A 17,214-nucleotide genomic window follows, 5' to 3' on the forward strand; every position below is an offset into this window, starting at 1 on the left:
TTCTGGGAACAATAAATCTCCTCAAGTGTTATTTACATTCACTGTATTGAATACAGTTGTAATTGTATCCAATATAGACCTTTCCACACTCCCTCCTCAAGTCAATGGAAATAAACAGTGCAAATTTAAATAATGCAACATACTTAAGGGATTTATTATTTACATTAATGGGACTTGGCTGTGTTAATGTACTAGAATGTATTCTATTTGAATATAAGCAGTATGATTAAAGTGGAAAAAATTATATACTTGTGTATGAATAAACACACTGCATTGAAAAAAATTATAGGTCATATTCAAGTTTCATGAGTCAGATTTGAAAAGAAAAGTCCATCCTATACTCAAACCAAGATGGTATTTTAAAACACACAGAAATAACCACATTATCCTACCCATTGTTATAAATACATTTATCTGCAATAATGAGTAGTTTCAGATCATAGATATTTAAAGCAGGAAGGTACCTCAGGTCATTTTGTCTAAGCTTCTTCTAATGAGCAGTTATTACTAAATTATTGGCTAGGTCATAATTTTATAACTTTAAAAAACTTTTATTGCCAAAGAGCCTTCTAGTGCTCACAGATTTAGTCACTTTCAAACTAATGATAACCATCAAAGCAGACCATTTTGAAGTCTGAATAGAAGAACATTCTAAAATAAGGGTGTTGCACTAGAGTTTTAAGTTTACAAATCAGATAACAATTTGTCATTATTATTTTGTAAGTGGAGGTGTCTAAAATACCTCTCGCTTTAATTTCTGAAGTAGGTATTGACAATATATACATTCAGGAAATTATACTCACAGATGTATATGCATATACATATATGCATGTGGGTATGTACAATATTTACATATTATATGTGTCTATGTATATATGCATGATGTGCCAGTTTTTTTTTTTCTTATATAAATGCCAGTCAAAAATCATCAAAAAAGGGAGGGAGGGGGAAATGTGCAACAAGCACTGTAAAATGCTCTACCAGGTCACAGGGACCTTACTGTCTAAGGAAGTTAAGCACTATTTGTCTCAGAGAATATGGTAGGACAGCAGACTCCAAGGGAAATTATGTGAGCTCAGGAAAAGAAAAATAGTCCAGGTGGTGTATTCTATCAACTTCACTTCTAATTATCTCATACCACCTAAGAAAAAATGTCCAGAATAGGCATCTTGGCAGGGCATAAAGTTTTAATTGAAAATCCCTTGCTATTTCTCCTCCCCTTTCACTCCAAGGCTATCACTTATTTTCATTCTCTATATTTAAAATCTTCTCTCCAAAGAGGGGTTTGGTTATGTTCAGATTTGAAAAATGCTTCATGGCAAAATGTCAGCCCACAATGCATGAGACCAAGCAATCTAATTTACATGAGTCTCTTCATCTTATTTCTTGATCTTATTCTCACATCTTATTTCATCTTATTCCAGACCCTAACCAAAGCTTCCAGAGAATAAGAAAAACAGAACCCCAGAGTCCATTTTCTACTAGGTAAAGATCTGAACACTCTAATTGCTATTTGGCTTCTTGTCAGACAGAGGAGGAAGGAGGAAAGTTAAGAAGAAGAAGGCAAGAAGGGGAGAGAGGGAGAAAAGAAGAATACAGTGGAAAAGGAATTAGATATATAAACCAATTAGTTGATGTTCCTACTCTGACCATTAGTAGCTATGTGACCAGGAATCATAGGATAGTAGTCAGAGGTCACCTTGTCTAATTTCACCATGTTACAGATGAGGAAACTAAGGCCCAAAAAGATTAAAGGCATTGCCCCAATATCACAGAAGTAATAAATGAGAGTCTGTATTCTTTCTACTATAGCTATACTGTCTCTCTTGGGGCAAAGCTATATTGCTTCTTTGGTTCTCTTCTTCCTAATCTTTAAAATAGGGCTAATAATACTTTTGTTCTCTCTCCATCACAACACTATGACAAAATTCTTTGTAAATTGTAAAAAAAAAAAAAAAAGATAGAAGTTAAATGTAATATAACAAAAGCATTATTATTGTTGAGGGAGAATGGGGGTGGATTGTATAATAGCATAACAGTTCTTTACTACTGGAAAGAAAATTTCAAGATAAACACATATGTGAATCTGATTTGGGGCACATTAAAATCTTGTCCCATTGCCACTCTTCTACTTGGATTCAAACAAGCACGATTCTATGCAATTTAAATCATTTCTAACTATCAGAGTACCAATGCCAGGGATTACATGACTTCTTGCCTTTTTCCTATCAATAACTTTATAGTCTGAAATGGAACTGAAAATGTCACCACCCAATAATTCTAATAATCATTATCTCAGATAGCTTTTCCCCACTAGAATACAATTTGGAGAAAGGAATAAAGTGCCCCCTTCTTCCCAGTTCATTTCTCTATCACTTGTACCTTAAATATTTTAGTTCATTACAAAAGAAATAAAAAAAAATAACAGCCAAACATAGATATGTAAACTTACCAAAATCTTTGGTACTGCTAATCCACAGTACTGGTGTAGATAAAACTTACAAACTTTGAAAAGAGCTTTGGAAGAAAAATGTACAAAAGCTAGGAAAAAACTGGAGAATTATACCCAGAAAAAAGAGAGAAGGCTATAAATAAGATATTATACATCTGTTACCATTTTGCAAGGCTTTAAAGACCCCCCCCCTTCCCAAAAAGGGACATTTTCCAGCCAGCAACAGAAGGAGCTAGGTTGAGCAATCTCAAAAAGAAGGAAATCCCTTTTCTTCAGCATAGCATCATCTGTCTTAAACAAAGATTTCCCTCCTAATGAGTACCCAAAGAGCTAGAAGGATCAGCAAATAATTACTGCCAAACCTTTAAGGTCCTTTTTTTGGGCTTCTGGTCAATGATTTTTTAAAAAGGATAATTATCTTATTATTATTATTATTACTCTGCAGATGGGGGGTGGGGGGGGACCTTCAGTAAATAATTCCCTGACTTATGGACTGCAAACCTCCCTATTTTATTCATAAGATTAGCAGGAAAGGGAGTTTTCTTGCTGGGCAAAAACAGAAGGTTGCCACCCCATTATTGTAAAAGGCAGAGAAACAAGACCCAGATATTTTGGATATATTTTCCAAGTATTAGGGACACTTCTTTATCTAGAAAACAGAGAAAAATATTGTTACCTCTACTACTACTAGTAAGTCCAGAAAACAACTGGTTACAAAAGGCTCCATGTAATATATCTATGGAGAATGCTCCATACAGAGCACTGAGGAAATTTTTGCTAACAGAACCTCATCTGGCATTGTTCAGATTGGTTAGAGATAAAGTAGGGATTCTTAGTTTTTGAAGGCAGTTGATGGTTCAGAGCCAAAGGGCCCTGGGCTTGGAGTCAAAAAATCCTGACTTCAAATCCAATCACAGATACTAGTTGTGTTAGCCTTCTGTCTGCCTCAGTTTCTTTAAGTATAAAATGGAGCTCCTCCCAGGGTTGTTCGTGAGGATCAAATGAGATATATTTACTATATTTACAATAGTAGGTACTATAGAAATGCTTATTTCTTTCTCTTTTTCTTCTTTTTCCTCCCACACCCTACTGACTAAACAGATGAATCAAGAAAATCTGAGTTCTACTTTTATTCAATCTGTACCTTAAAGACATAATTAAAAAGCTAACTAGCCAGGGAATATTCTCTCCCAATCTCTATCACTGGCTTTTATAAAAGCCTCTATCCTTTTGGATGCTGACAACTATGTCTCATTACTTTTAAAAAGCTGCTATCCAAATAAAATGACTGCTATGAAGAGGAATCTTTAAGTATCAATTATTCAAAAACCAAAGAAACATTTTCAGATAAATTGTTATAGTGTATTCAGAAGGGCAGCTTTATAAAGTAGGTGAAGACCTTCAGCCATTCATCATTTTATTTCTGAGCAAACACAATTCGTTCAAATATTTGCAAAATGAAGTGTTTGCTGAAGCATGTGGAGAGCAATAGGAATAACAAGTGAAATATACAGGTGCTCCTGGCCTCCAAGCCCTGGAAGTACCATGTCCACTTAGTACCAAGAGGTCTATTGCAGAGGGCTAGAACTCTGGAGCAGTATACTTGAAACAAGGTGTTAACTCAGTGGAATTGATGAGATAATGGTTCTCTAGTTTACATATATACTTTGTACTTAGCATGGTGATGTAATGGTTCTCTAAGTTCACACATAATCAGTATGCTGTAATGCTATAATTACAATAAGGTATATGGCTAAGAAGGACTGGAAGATAAACATTCTATCTTTGACCATTCTCCTGTTGTTTAAGTTGCTGAGACCAAGGCTCGTCTGAAGGACCTCCAGAAAGCTAGCCCGAACATTACACACTATAGTCCTTGAGTTAATTCTTTAATTTTAAAAATTATTACATTTAAAATTCTTAATACAATTTCTACATGTAAGCTATGTACTTATGAATTGAACCTCCAAAACTTCAAGAGCTATAGGGTCACATCTATTATGGAATAACACTATGCCATAATCTACAGGTTGTATTTTCCTGTCTTCATTTTAAAATCCATTAAACAAAAAACAACAATCCAGCTCCCACTGAGCTTATCCAAAATGCTTCTCCCTGCATTTTTCAGGACAGGTTCTGAAATGTCTGTGCTTAGGAGAATCCTGGTTTGCTCTTTCCAGTATTTAATTCAGGCTAGCCAAGCAAATCTAACAAAAGGAGTCCATCACACTTGGTAAAAGCTGTGAAGTTGCTGAACTTCAAATATCAGGAAATGGCTTTAGACACCTGACCTTGGGGTGAGAGCTGTCTCACTAACAACACTTGAGTTCATTCCCATTTGCTTTTGCTGTTGATTCTCCATCTCCGTTTTTATGGTATCTTTGTGTAGTTCCCAGATGCTCCCATCTGATTCCCTTCTCTTAATTAAAGACTTATTTATGTGGAAGCACCTGACAGACAGAAGAGTTGGTGATTTCCTCACTGGGCAGCAAAAGTTCCTTGGAAGAAAAAAAACTCTCAGCTTGTAGGACCACACCTACAGACTCATTATCATTAGTAAGGCAGGGTCAAGTAAAAACGAGAAGTCTGGAATAAGCATAATGTATACTGCAGAGTTTAGTTTCTGGACTCTAATCCAGATATAGAATCTTAGCATTGGAAGAAAACAGCAGCCATCCAGTCCAACATCCTACCTTATACAGGAACCTTCTCTCTAATGTACCTCAGAGAACACCTCTGATTTTTCTCCAACTGCTACAAGAATGATTGAACAAGACATGAATCAAGGTTGATATGGCATGCACATGCACATGTAAGAAAAAAATAGACATTCCCTTAATAAAAACTACTAGTGGATTCAAAGATTAGTCAACGCCCTCCCCATGGCCAATCATGGTCAAGCCTCAATGTCTCTTCCATCAGCATTACCATCTGATATTGGGGGCAGTTATCCCTGCCTCTCTTGACCTTATGCAAATATTAGCAACTACCACCACAACAACTAGCATTTATATAGCAGTTTGCAAAGCATTTTACACATTATCTTACTTGATCCTCATAAAAACCCTTCAAGGTAGGTGTTTTAAGTACCCTCATTTTAAAGATGAGGAAATTGGGACATAGAGAAGTTAAATAACTTGGCCTGGTAAGTAAATAACTAGTAAAAGACTATATTTGAATTCAGGTCTTTCTGATATATCCATTGCGCCATCTAGCTGCCTCAAATATTCGGTTAAGTGTATCGATTACCTTAAAATTTAAACTTAAGTGCTACAAATATAATACATAATACTAAATAGGAACATGAGAGAAAGCAAAGGCTAATTAGTAGAATATCAGGTTAATGAATATCACATTCTCACTTAAACATTAGGAATCTCATCACTATGGTCAACATGAGTTAACCTAAAAATTTAAATAATATTAATAATTTAATAATTGCAAACTATCTATTGTTTTTTCCTCTTCTCCCTCACCTACCTTGTCTGGTTTCTTGTCTAATGAGCTCCCTTTGCAAGATTATAGAAGGGATAAAGGAAAAACAGGGAAAATAATCGATTCCACTAAAAATTTGGTTTTATAAATTGATTTCCTTTGCCCATACTCTGCCTTTCTTTTTAGATGTTGCTCGTAACCTATTAATAGTTTATTAGCTCCATTACTTTAAAAAAGATTTCAGGAATTAAGAAGCATGCTTATAGGTGAGTCCTTCATTTCTTCCAAACCTGAAATATTCAACATATCCTGAAGGGAGTCACAAATTGCTCTTAACTCAAATCCTCCACCTATTTGAAATATCTCATCAGCAATCTATCTGCCCAGAATTGACATTTTCATGCAGAAATGGTAAGGGTAGCAAATTTGAGATAGTTTGTATTTTTGAATGAAACATCCCCCAAATACTATAAATGTCAATAATTGGACAATAAATGTCTCTTTTTTGGAATACAATTTTCTCTCTGAGGCCTGTTACAAAAATCAATCAAGAGTAAAACACTGGCCCAGTGTGCAAAGGGTTGCTTTTGTTTGGGGGGAGAGAAAGGGAGGGATACAGGTTCTCTTCATTTAAAAATTCCTACAATGACTACCATTCCTTTATCTCTCCTCTCTAGACCCTTTAAAACTCAAATGAAAGAAAATATATGGCTATTCCAGACCAAACTAAATCCAAAGTTCATCAACATCCTAAGTTAAGGAGCAGTAGTCAGTGAAGCGGAATGAAGTTGGGAATTTTGAAAGTTCTGTTAAGAGAAGTTTACTTAGAAAAGAGCTGGAGTTTATCTGAGTGGTCCTTGTGCCTTTGATCTGTCTCACCTCGATAATGATGAACAATGTAGAACTCTAATGGGGGAGGGAAATCTGGAGTTGATGGGAATGGACACTTTATTCTAACAGAATTACTATTTGTGAACATTAGCTAAGTATCATGTGCAAGTGGCCTCTTGTACCTGACCAGTACAATATATCTTTATTGTACAAGTAAAAATTCACATGCCCCCAACCAGCATAAATGCCCAATAAAAAAAAAACCAAAAACTTATTTTTCCTTTTTTAAAAAAGCCCAAACCCAATGACTTTGGATTCAATGGCCAATTGTTCTTGAAGCTAAAAATAAAATGCACTTTGTCAAAAGATTAAAACAGGTGCACAGTTATTTGAAATGGAAGTTATTGGAATCTGAGAATACATTTCAAAATATCTGAAGAAAATCTGGATATAATTTTTATTTCGTAGAACTTTGATGAACTGCTAATTGACTTCATCTCTGAGGTCACATGAGGTTATATAAGAAAATACAACATGTTAAGTGCTCCAGCTAGATGACTTGAGAAGAGGAGGAAGGAAGAGGAATGTGTTTGTTGCCTTTGGAGGAATCCCCATATCATTCAATTGAAAATTTTAATTTAGGGGGAGAGGGAAGAAAAGGGAAAGGGGAACAGGAAGAAAAGGGGTGGTTGGGAAATCAAGTATTTGAGATCTAGGTAGAAAAATACCACCTAGAAAAATGAATTGGAAAGTACTAGCTGGAGCACTGTTTTAACAGCATTTCCACATGCAGGGAGCAGGGGGAAACAGTAGATATAAACAGTACTGTATATTGTTTTAATACAGCCCTTTTAGAGAAGTTATACCCTTCAGTGACCTTCTAGAATTGTATCGGCTTGCTACATGCATGTCTTCATAGTCCAAACATGTGTGAAAGAGACCATGCGTCTACAGAAGGTTGGGTTTTTCTTTTTGTTGTCGCTGGAACTGGGGACAGCAGACATGTATATTTGCCACATTGCAACTGAAAAAATTACTTCCAACATAAAAAAAAAATCCACAAAATACTGAGTGCCTTGGTATGTCTGAGATACAACAGTTTACCACAAGGCTACGAGTTAGGGATGAGATCTTCCACACATGCTTTTGGTACCCGGGCATGAGCCAAAAGTGGTGCACAAAAGCTTTCTGTGAGAAATAAAAAAATAATGAGTGGTTGATGATGACTGGTTTTAAAAAAGGAAAGCAAAGAAAAAAAAAAAGGGAGGGAGGGAATGTTTGTGTGTATGTGTGTGTGTGATAACTAAAAAAGATGATTCTGATGGGAAGGGTGGGAGTGAGGGCAGGGGGAGAAGGGGAGTGGATGGGGAAAGAAGGCATCCTGCCAAACATATCCAAGATACTGATGAGCTCAGAAAAGGGGAAAGGGAAAAGTAAGAGATGAGGAGTGATAAAATACAAAAAGAACCAATACAAACAGATGGACAAAGACACAGGTCCACTGAGGAATCTGGTACGAGGTTTGCTACTAGATTTATAGGTCACTCTCTCAGACGTTTGATGGTAAACCGTCCAGCCTGCAAATGAATATAAAGGGAAGAAAACAAAGAGACACTTATAAAGTACAAATAGCTGTGATTCGATGTCCTATACCATCAGTCAAATCAGCTCTTGTTAGTTAATCATCCACAGCTCCATTCTAGCCTAGCCAAGGAGGAGTAAGTTAATCAAAAAAGGATGTGACAGCCACGAAGAGAAGACACAACTCTCAGAGACTAGGCCAGAGAGGGATGCATTAGCTTTGGCACTGCGTAGTAATTGTCATGAGAGTTTTTCAATCTATACGGTGAGGTAAGAGCCGGGAATCTAAGGAGCTGGGTACCCCGAAGGCGAGCCCACTTCAGGAGTGTGACGCGGCCACCATCAGAGCAAATGCAGCGATTTTAAAATAATTTTTTTTTTTAATCCCCATTTCAGCAGCAGGTAAGAAGTGAGCCCACCCCTCACTGAAGTCTTGCGCTCTAGGCCGTGGCTCTCCTTCCCAACTACTTCTACTGCAGGAGGACGAGGGAGCTGAGCATCCCTGGGGGAGTTCTCGGCTCCACCGTTGGGGTGATTGTAAGTAAAAGGATCCGGGACCAGAGCAAGGAGCACAGAATGGAGAGCTAGCCCGTCTAAGTTCCCTCAGGTAAGCCTGTGCGGTCTCAGCCAAGCCATCTCCGCAGGAAGCCGGTCTCCGGCTGGGCCACAACACCCCTCCCCCCCGCCAGGACTCTATGCTCATTTAGCTGCTCTGTGAGCCCGAGGCAAAGCCTGGAGTGTCTAGGGGAGGGAGAAAGCAGCGGGGGCAGGAGAGGCTCTGGTTCTCCTCCGGGTTAGCAGGAGACTGCCCAGCAACCCCGCTGCCCTCCTCGTACATGCCGGAAGAGGGTCAAGCCGCGAATCACCTTGGCCTTGAGCTCCGCCTCCTTCACTGGCTAAGCCGGAGCAGATGTCAGAAGACAGGGAGGCTTTAACAGAGCAGGGCTGCTGGGTCTGCACTGCCTTTCCGAACGTGCCTGAAGCTGAGGAAGTGACTGCGGTGGAACCAGGCCGCGCTTTAGCGGAGTCTTTAGAGGGAGAGCCTCTGCAGTCTGACAAGTTACCTATGGCGGGGAAAAAAGGGGCAAAAGGCACTATGAGACAGCTAGAGCAGGGGCGGGGCCTGAGCGTGCTCCTCCTCCTGCGGCCCCCTCGCAGAGGGCCGGCCCGGGCAGACCCCCCAGCCCTGCGGGCCTGGCGGGCTGCTCTGGTGCTGGAGATATACCCACCATACCACCTGCCCTGTGGGAGTGTCATGAGGAGAAAGCGGGAAAAACATCTTAGCGTGAAAATACATGATTAGTTTACAGCATTGTGCTAGGAAAGTCAGGTGCCGTTCACATAGGCTGGGAGCTCTCTAACTCTGGAGATGGAAGGCTAAGCGTGTACACTGCTTTCTCCCTAGAATTGGTCTTTTGTTAGATGGACCACAATTTGAAATGCAAATGAATTTATTCGGAGGGGAAATGGGTAAAAAGATATAAGGAATATTAAAAGTAAAGACACAGCTTTCCTTCCAGATGCTTTGGGATCTTCCTAGACTTACACCTGCCACATTCTCCACACAGACCTTATGAGCTTCCTGAAGCCTCCTTGCTATGGAACGCAATCCTGAATGTAGACTGGTCAGCAGTAGCAGGAGAAATTTGCTCACATCATCCCTCTTAGGGCCAAATGTAACTCCTAACTATCTATCTATCCATCCATCCATCAATGGATCTTTCTATTATCAACTGAGCGATCTACCTGTCTATTGATCTATGTCTATCTACCTATCTGCCTGCCTATCTGTCTATATATGTTTATCTATTTATCTGCCAATCCATCTCTCTGTCTTTCCTTCCTTCTTTCTCTTTTTTCTCCCCTTTTTTCCTCTCTTCTCTCCTCCCACCCTCTCTCCCCTTTCCTTCCCTCCTTCCTTTCCTAATTCAATTCCACCTACGTATTAAGCGTTATTATTAGAGAAGAAAAAGTAAAAATAAAGCAAAACCATCACCAAATTCAGTTCTTGTAGTTCATGATGACAATATTTCAGCAGCTGCTAATCATGTTTCTTTTTTTTTTATTGATCAGAGAAAACTAAACTCTAATCACTGGTAAAACTTAGGAACATCAGGACTCACAGTGGGATATTTAGATCTTATGATAAGGATCAGTCTTCTTAACATCACCATCATTAAATCATGAAAATGTAACCTTCTTTTAAGTAGTGCCTGGCTTTTAGTAGGTGCTTAAATGCTCTGTTTACTAATTAATTCAAGGGTTTATACACAGTGATTATAGGAAAACACCACCACCACCTGCTTTCCACCACCCTGGATCCAGGCTCAGAAACTAGCTTTGGTGCTTTCCCACTTCAGTAAGCCCACCCATTCCACAGCCCTAATTTGGGCCAGAATTTTTGCAACAAAGAGAAAATGTGTCTGTTCATAACTGGGGCTGCTTCAGTGGTCCAAGAGAACAGAATTTGTGTCTCCTCTCTACTTACTTGTATCCTACTCCTCCATTGTGACGTTTTCAATGAAAAGGAAACAACTACCACAATAACAACAACAACAACAAAAAATTTTGAAAATCCTGCTAGGAAACATAACCTCCAACAGCATTTTCCACTCTTCTGTCACAGGACACAATGGAGAATGCAGTATCCATGGCCTAGTGCAGAGCCAAAGAATATGGAGGGAAGTGCGAGCTAAGGCCACATCACTCTCTACACCAATCACAAATTTAACAAATGTTAAACTCTCAAATTCTTCATGAAGGGAAACTATTTGCCTACTTGTATTGGATGCCACACTCTTTAACTGCTGCACCAGCGGATTTAACAGCTTCCCAGCTTTTAATTTATTTTTGCTTGTCCTTCTTCTCCGACCACTGGGAGGAGCAGTATGGAAGAACCCCACGTTGGGAGGTAAGGGCTTCCCTAGTCGCAGGTACAAAGCTTCTATTTCGTTCTTTTGCTGAGTTTGCAGTTCTGAGATCTCTTTCAGGTGTCTGATGTGAAAAATAGGGAAAAAGAAAAGGAGAGAAAGAGGAAGAAGGAAAGATTAAGTTTTCTCATCAATTTTGTTTAAAAACAACAACAACAAAAAGGTTCCCGGTCTCCTCCAAGTACCTGGCTTTTCCCTCTACCCCAAACTACTGTTGTTACACACTTTACATCTTCCAAGTTTAGTGACTCAAAATTAATGAAACTAAAAAAGCAAGTTTCAGCTACATTTAAAACCTGCTAGCAACTAATCAAATTCTTAAAGTTTTTTTTCTTTAAGAATTGATCTCAATTTTTGGATGCAACTATCAGATCAGAAATACATCATCAAAGGAATATATGGTGGCAATTTAAATGTAGTGCATTGTAAAAGTGCTGATTTGGATCTGTGGTTTATTTGATTGTTTCAATTGTAACTGATTCTTCATGAGCTCATTTGGGATTTTCTTGTCAAAGATACCAGAGTGGTCTGATATTTTTTCAGCTTCTTTTACAGATAAGGAAACTGAGGCAAACAGGGTCACTCAGCTAGCTACTAAATGTCTGAGGCCAGATTTGAACTCAGGAAAATGAGTCTTCCTGATTTCAGGCACAACACTATCACATCACCTAGCTGTTGCCATTTTGGATTATATTTTTTAAAAAAGTAACTCATTTTGATTAGTTTGAAGTCATAATAAATAGGATTCATACTGCAGGACACATACTGCCCAACACATTCAAATCTACTAATTATTAGATGCAGAATAAAATGGGATATCCTTGACAATGGGAACAAATACATATGAGAGGTAGCACTATGGAGATGGAGTTACAAAGACCTGAATTTGAATACTATTAGTTGAAAGTCTCTATACAAGTCACTTAAGACTCTGGATTTCTCAGGAAGTTCTATTACATCTCCAAAACCACAAATCTACTTGAGTAGAGGAATTTGCCTTCTTCCCCAATCCTTCCCCCCCAAATCAGGGATCCTTTCTGAATTCCCTATAGCTCTCCTGGCATGGTTAAACAAATTTGGCCAAATGAAAGAAAGAAGAGGTGAGTTCAAATTTACATAGAAAGGAAACTTGGAAAAATCAATCAAGTTCATAATCTGGGGGTAAAAGTGCAGGTACTAAATAGTGAGATGCCATTTATTTTAGTTTATCTATACTATTTATCCATACCTGCTTTTCTTTATATGAATTTCACAGAATAAAATGAATCGAGACTTGATTAAAAGCATTTTGAAAACTTAAAATATTGTAGAAATTATTTTTAAAAATTGGAGCCAGGCCCTAAGTTGTAGTTGATGACTATAATGTTACCGTCATCCCAGCCAACACCATAAAGGGAAGGAGTGCCTAACTACTAAGCTGCTGATGTCCAAATTTCTTTCCTATCCAATTCTTTCCAGGATTTATGGAAGTTTTATAGACAATAATGGCAGGAAAGCACTACACTAAAAACAGATGGGCTCTGTGTTTTGCTCTATCTTGACATGACTGACAGATCAAAGATCAAAGATCTTGGGTCCACCAATCTATAATTAATGCCAAGAAAGTGAACTTTTTTGCAAAGAGTTGAAGGAGCTCTAGCACAAGCATCTTTATTTTATTGCTATTAAGAAAATGCCAATTTGGATATAAACACAGAATATTTGTCATCTGACTGACAATATAGTCTCCACTGTAAAAATTTGAGGCTTGTCCACTACACAAAAATGTTGTACGTATTATGCAACACATGCATTAGTGGCTGTAGGGAATGATGTAATTCTTTTTTCCTGTACCTAGATCTTTTGTGGGACTGTTTTAACTCTCCAGCACACCCCATCATTTTTCTGTGGATATGGCAAAAAGTGGAGTTAAATTTTAAAACAAAATGAAGCTTATTTTGTCTACTTTGGAGAAATTGGGGTTTTTTCTTAGTTGAAAATGAAAAACAAGATTGATGTTTGCAAGCTCAAGGTCATTTAAAAATATGTTCTATATATTCTATAAGTTTTTCAAATTCTTCTTCCTTAAAAAAAAACAAAACAAAACCCAAGCAAGATCATTTTTAGGATTTCCCTCCAAGCTTGAGAAAGCAGTGTTTTGCAATGAATCCTCTTCTTATACGAGTGCAATATTCCAAAGATGATTACTCTTATTTACATAGGTTTTCCCATGGACTGTTTAATAAAAGATGAACTTCAGTTATATTCAAAATAGTTCTAGTGTGAAACCTATATTAAGTTGGCATAATTTTAAAATTGATATTCTCCAAAGTTTTTGTCATTTATATCTATTCTTCTCTGTAAATTTCTTTCTTTTGTGACTATATCTATCATCACTCCTACTTTCTATCACCTCTAAGAAAATGATTTACAACTCTTTACCTCAAGTCCTAGCCTTTTACTTACTCTGCAGTCTCCTACTTCTAATTGTCAGAATGACATATCTTGCAGTTATACCCCATTAGCACTCCCAAACTCATGATCTAAAGTGCCCTAAAAATTAGTTTCCTTTCTGAACTATTCCCTTTCTATTCTTGGTACAAATATTATTCTCGCTTCTGTAGTTAGTCTTTTGTTCGGTTCTTTTCTTCAATTTTCTGTATCTACATTGTCATATTATTTCTTTCTTCAAAAGTCCCCTAAATACAATATAAGTATACATGTCCAAACAGTTATTTTGCTGTACAAAAAGAGTTGGACTTTGCTGATCTTAATTTTTGCTTCAGAGTGTCTTGGTTAATAGAAGATAGTTGCCTAGGGTTTCTTTCTTGTAGGTTATATATATATATATATATATATATATATATATATATCAAGTATGTTTCCTTGTTCTACAAATTAAAATGGCTTTCTACTGCATACATTATACTAGTTTCTTTTTAATGATATCTCTCACCTCTCCACCCTATACCTGTTTCCTGGCTGAGTTCATCATATTTCACCCTATTCTACCCCAAATGGCTTCTCATTTCTCCTTCACCTGTCTGAACCCTACACATGCAGTATAAGGAACTTATTATAAGGTGGGTAGACAAGGAGGAGGGGAGCACTTAGTTTATTGGTATTCTAATTTATATAGGTATTATATTAAATAAGTTTTATATAGATAGGTATTATATAAATTTATCTATAGGTAATTATAGGTATTATGTGGGTTTACCTATATTATATAGGTATTCTATTTTATTATAGGTACTCTTAGTTTATAGGTATATATTTGCAAATTTTTATGACTTTTTTCATTCCCAAATGATTGTCAGCTGGACATAATAAAGATTATAACTGGTTTGGACTTTGACCCACACTGCAACGATCTTCCTTCATGCCCCCTGGTACCACATACAAACAGCTGTCACAACGGGGACAACACCTACTTCTCTCTCAAACTTTGCAGCTCCTTTTTAATGTCAGCATCTTCAAACTCGGAGTCATTGTCACTGCTCACATAGGAGGACTGGGAATGGAAAGAGGTCACACTAATGGTTGGGATCTTCATCCCTTGACTTTTACTGGGAGAATCTGAGCCCAGGGAGCCCGTCTTTCCTGATCGGTATAAGAGGGCTGCTGCTGCTTTCTTCATGAAGTCACTGGCTGTGCTGCTGCTGGGCAGAGAGGACTGCTTCTGGATGGAAGGCTTTCTTCTCAGGCATTCGTCTCCCGAATCACTAGAAATGGGCTCACCCATTCCAACTTCAATTGAAGAAGCTGTCTGCACACGCCGGACAGCCATCTTCAAGTCAGGGCTGGAAGGAAGCTCATCCAGGTAGACATCGGGAGGTGCAGAGTACCTTAAGCACTGGGGCGATGCCAGAGTTAATTCATCTTGGGTGCTGATGACGGAAAATCTGCCAATCGTTTTGGCTGGTGTGCCGATGTCATCCTTTTCTATCTGCTTTTGAAGGGAATCAGAATCAAGAGAACTGTGCTTCTGAAGGTTATTTATCCCTCCATCTGCTGCAAGTGTCTGTGTCAAACTCTCCATGGGCTTAACTAAGATTTCAGGCTCAATTTGATCATCCCTTTTTGAAGTCTCCAGATGTTCTCTGACAACTGAAGGAGGGATGCCCTTAAGAGAAGAAAAAAACAAACACAGAAATGAGGAGATTCAATTCAAAAATTGAGCAAATCCCATGAACAAGACTGTCAAGTTTTGTTACCTGAAGGTTTGGTGTTGTGCTTGAGATGGATGTTAAGCAACCATGGGAACTTAACGTGTCGCTGAGAGATGACGCCACTAAATAAATTTTAAAAAAAGTTACTTAGAATGTATAATAAGGGAGAAAATGATGTTTATAGTTCAATCATGCAATTGGAAATATTTGGGTTAACTAGAAAGTACCTCTACATATAAAAATATAAAGCAGCTGGATATAAAACTTTCTTTTAATATAGTTAAAACAAATCAATTACCATTAAGCAAAACTAGTAATCTGTGTGCCTTTCTAATTGAACTAAAAATTAATATACCACAATTTTCATAAAGCTACAGCTTAAGTTTTTATTAAATTAAACTTTCATAAAGATGGAGCTTAAGTTTTTATTAAATTTTGTAAACTATTTTATAGAGTCCATATCTTTTCAGGTTGACTATACACTATATTTTCTCTTACATATGTCATATTCCAGCCAAACTGATCTCCAAGCTTTTTCTCCATCTCTGACATTCTGTCTTCCACTTGGAATGCAATTCCATTTCCTTAATCTACCTTTCAAGTGTTAGCTCAATTCTTTCCTGATTCCCCCAATTGTTTGCTCTGTCTCCTCCCAAAAATAACCTTGTATTTATTTTTCTAAATTTTAATTCAATGTGATGCATGGATCCCAACACATTCCTACCTCTTTTTTCTCCCCCTTCTGCCACCTCACCCCATCCCAAAATGTAAACTCCCTAAAGGCAGAGACTTATGTATTTATATGCTTAGCGCCCAACACAGTCACTGACATACAGAAAATACTTTTATTTTTAAATAGTTTTTGTATCACATACACTTTTGGCATTGGAGAAAGCAATGGCGTATCACTATCTTTCTCAAGAAAACTTGAAATAACATGACTGAAAAATGACTGGACAACCACAACAAAAGAAATTTGATGACTATGACAATGATAAAAACTAAGAAAGAATAAAGGGAACAATAAGGAAGCTGATCTGAACAGGGCAGAAGCAAATTGGAAAGAAAGGACCAGAAATCCTGAAGAGTTAGGTCACTATATTTTAGCTCTAGATCCTCTATTGACTTGAAATATGATCATTAAATCCCTGTATTTTAGCTTTCTCATTAAAAAGCAGGAATATTCTATCTTACTATATAGTTAAAATCAAATCAGATAAAGTGCCTCAAAGGGCACTCAAAGCCCTATACAAATAAAAACTGTTATTAAAAGAGTTCCCTCATTACTATTAGGCTAAAACATTTAGCAAGGGTGCAAAGGTCATTTCTAATAACAGGACTGCATGGCTTATAAACCAAGCCAGGTGTTCACATGAAATACTGATGCTAAATAGACTAACATGGGTATGCCTTACTCATCTGACACGGCTGCTAAAGAATTAAGCAGTACAATGACATGTCTGAGACTAACAAAGCAAATCCACAAAAAAGGTTGGTTATAGTCCAAGAATTAGAAGCCAGTTGCCCATACACCCTGATGCTCCTAGTTAATGAAGGCATTTCTTACCATTACTAATTGTCCAGGAAGAATGAACTGAAACATCTTAAAATAGTAAGCTAATTTGATAAACCTGAAATATTTTGTCAAATTGAAAAGTCCCCATAAGTGCCACAAAATCTAAGGATGGTGCTTATGGCAAAATCATCCTTAACATTAGTATTTAAAAAGATTTTTTTGATCTGGTCCTGCTTTTGTCTAATTACCTTTCCTCCATCCTGATGACTGTTCCTTCATCTGTTCAAAAAAAGCCAGATTCTTTGGAAACTTTTTACC

General features: G+C 37.5%; 1 protein-coding gene across 11 annotated transcripts in view; it reads right to left on the reverse strand.

The window, feature by feature from the left end:
* Positions 1-17,214, reverse strand: part of WNK2 (WNK lysine deficient protein kinase 2) — a 229,488-nt gene that overhangs the window by 22,702 nt on the left and 189,572 nt on the right. For 7 of the 11 annotated variants that reach the window (XM_031956916.1, XM_031956903.1, XM_031956906.1 and 4 more), the window contains 5 exons: positions 15,426-15,502; positions 14,643-15,334; positions 11,079-11,293; positions 9,166-9,363; positions 8,197-8,295 (listed from right to left, as the gene is read on the reverse strand). In XM_031956916.1, the coding sequence (XP_031812776.1) occupies positions 8,197-8,295; positions 9,166-9,363; positions 11,079-11,293; positions 14,643-15,334; positions 15,426-15,502 (1,281 nt within the window). The remainder of the gene's footprint in view (positions 1-8,196; positions 8,296-9,165; positions 9,364-11,078; positions 11,294-14,642; positions 15,335-15,425; positions 15,503-17,214) is intronic. The other 4 variants (XM_031956938.1, XM_031956927.1, XM_031956956.1 and 1 more) reach the window with 2 other exon arrangements.

The sequence above is a fragment of the Sarcophilus harrisii genome, chromosome 1 (genome assembly GCF_902635505.1).
Source record: "Sarcophilus harrisii chromosome 1, mSarHar1.11, whole genome shotgun sequence".
In the NCBI taxonomy this organism is placed as follows: Eukaryota; Metazoa; Chordata; class Mammalia; order Dasyuromorphia; family Dasyuridae; genus Sarcophilus; species Sarcophilus harrisii.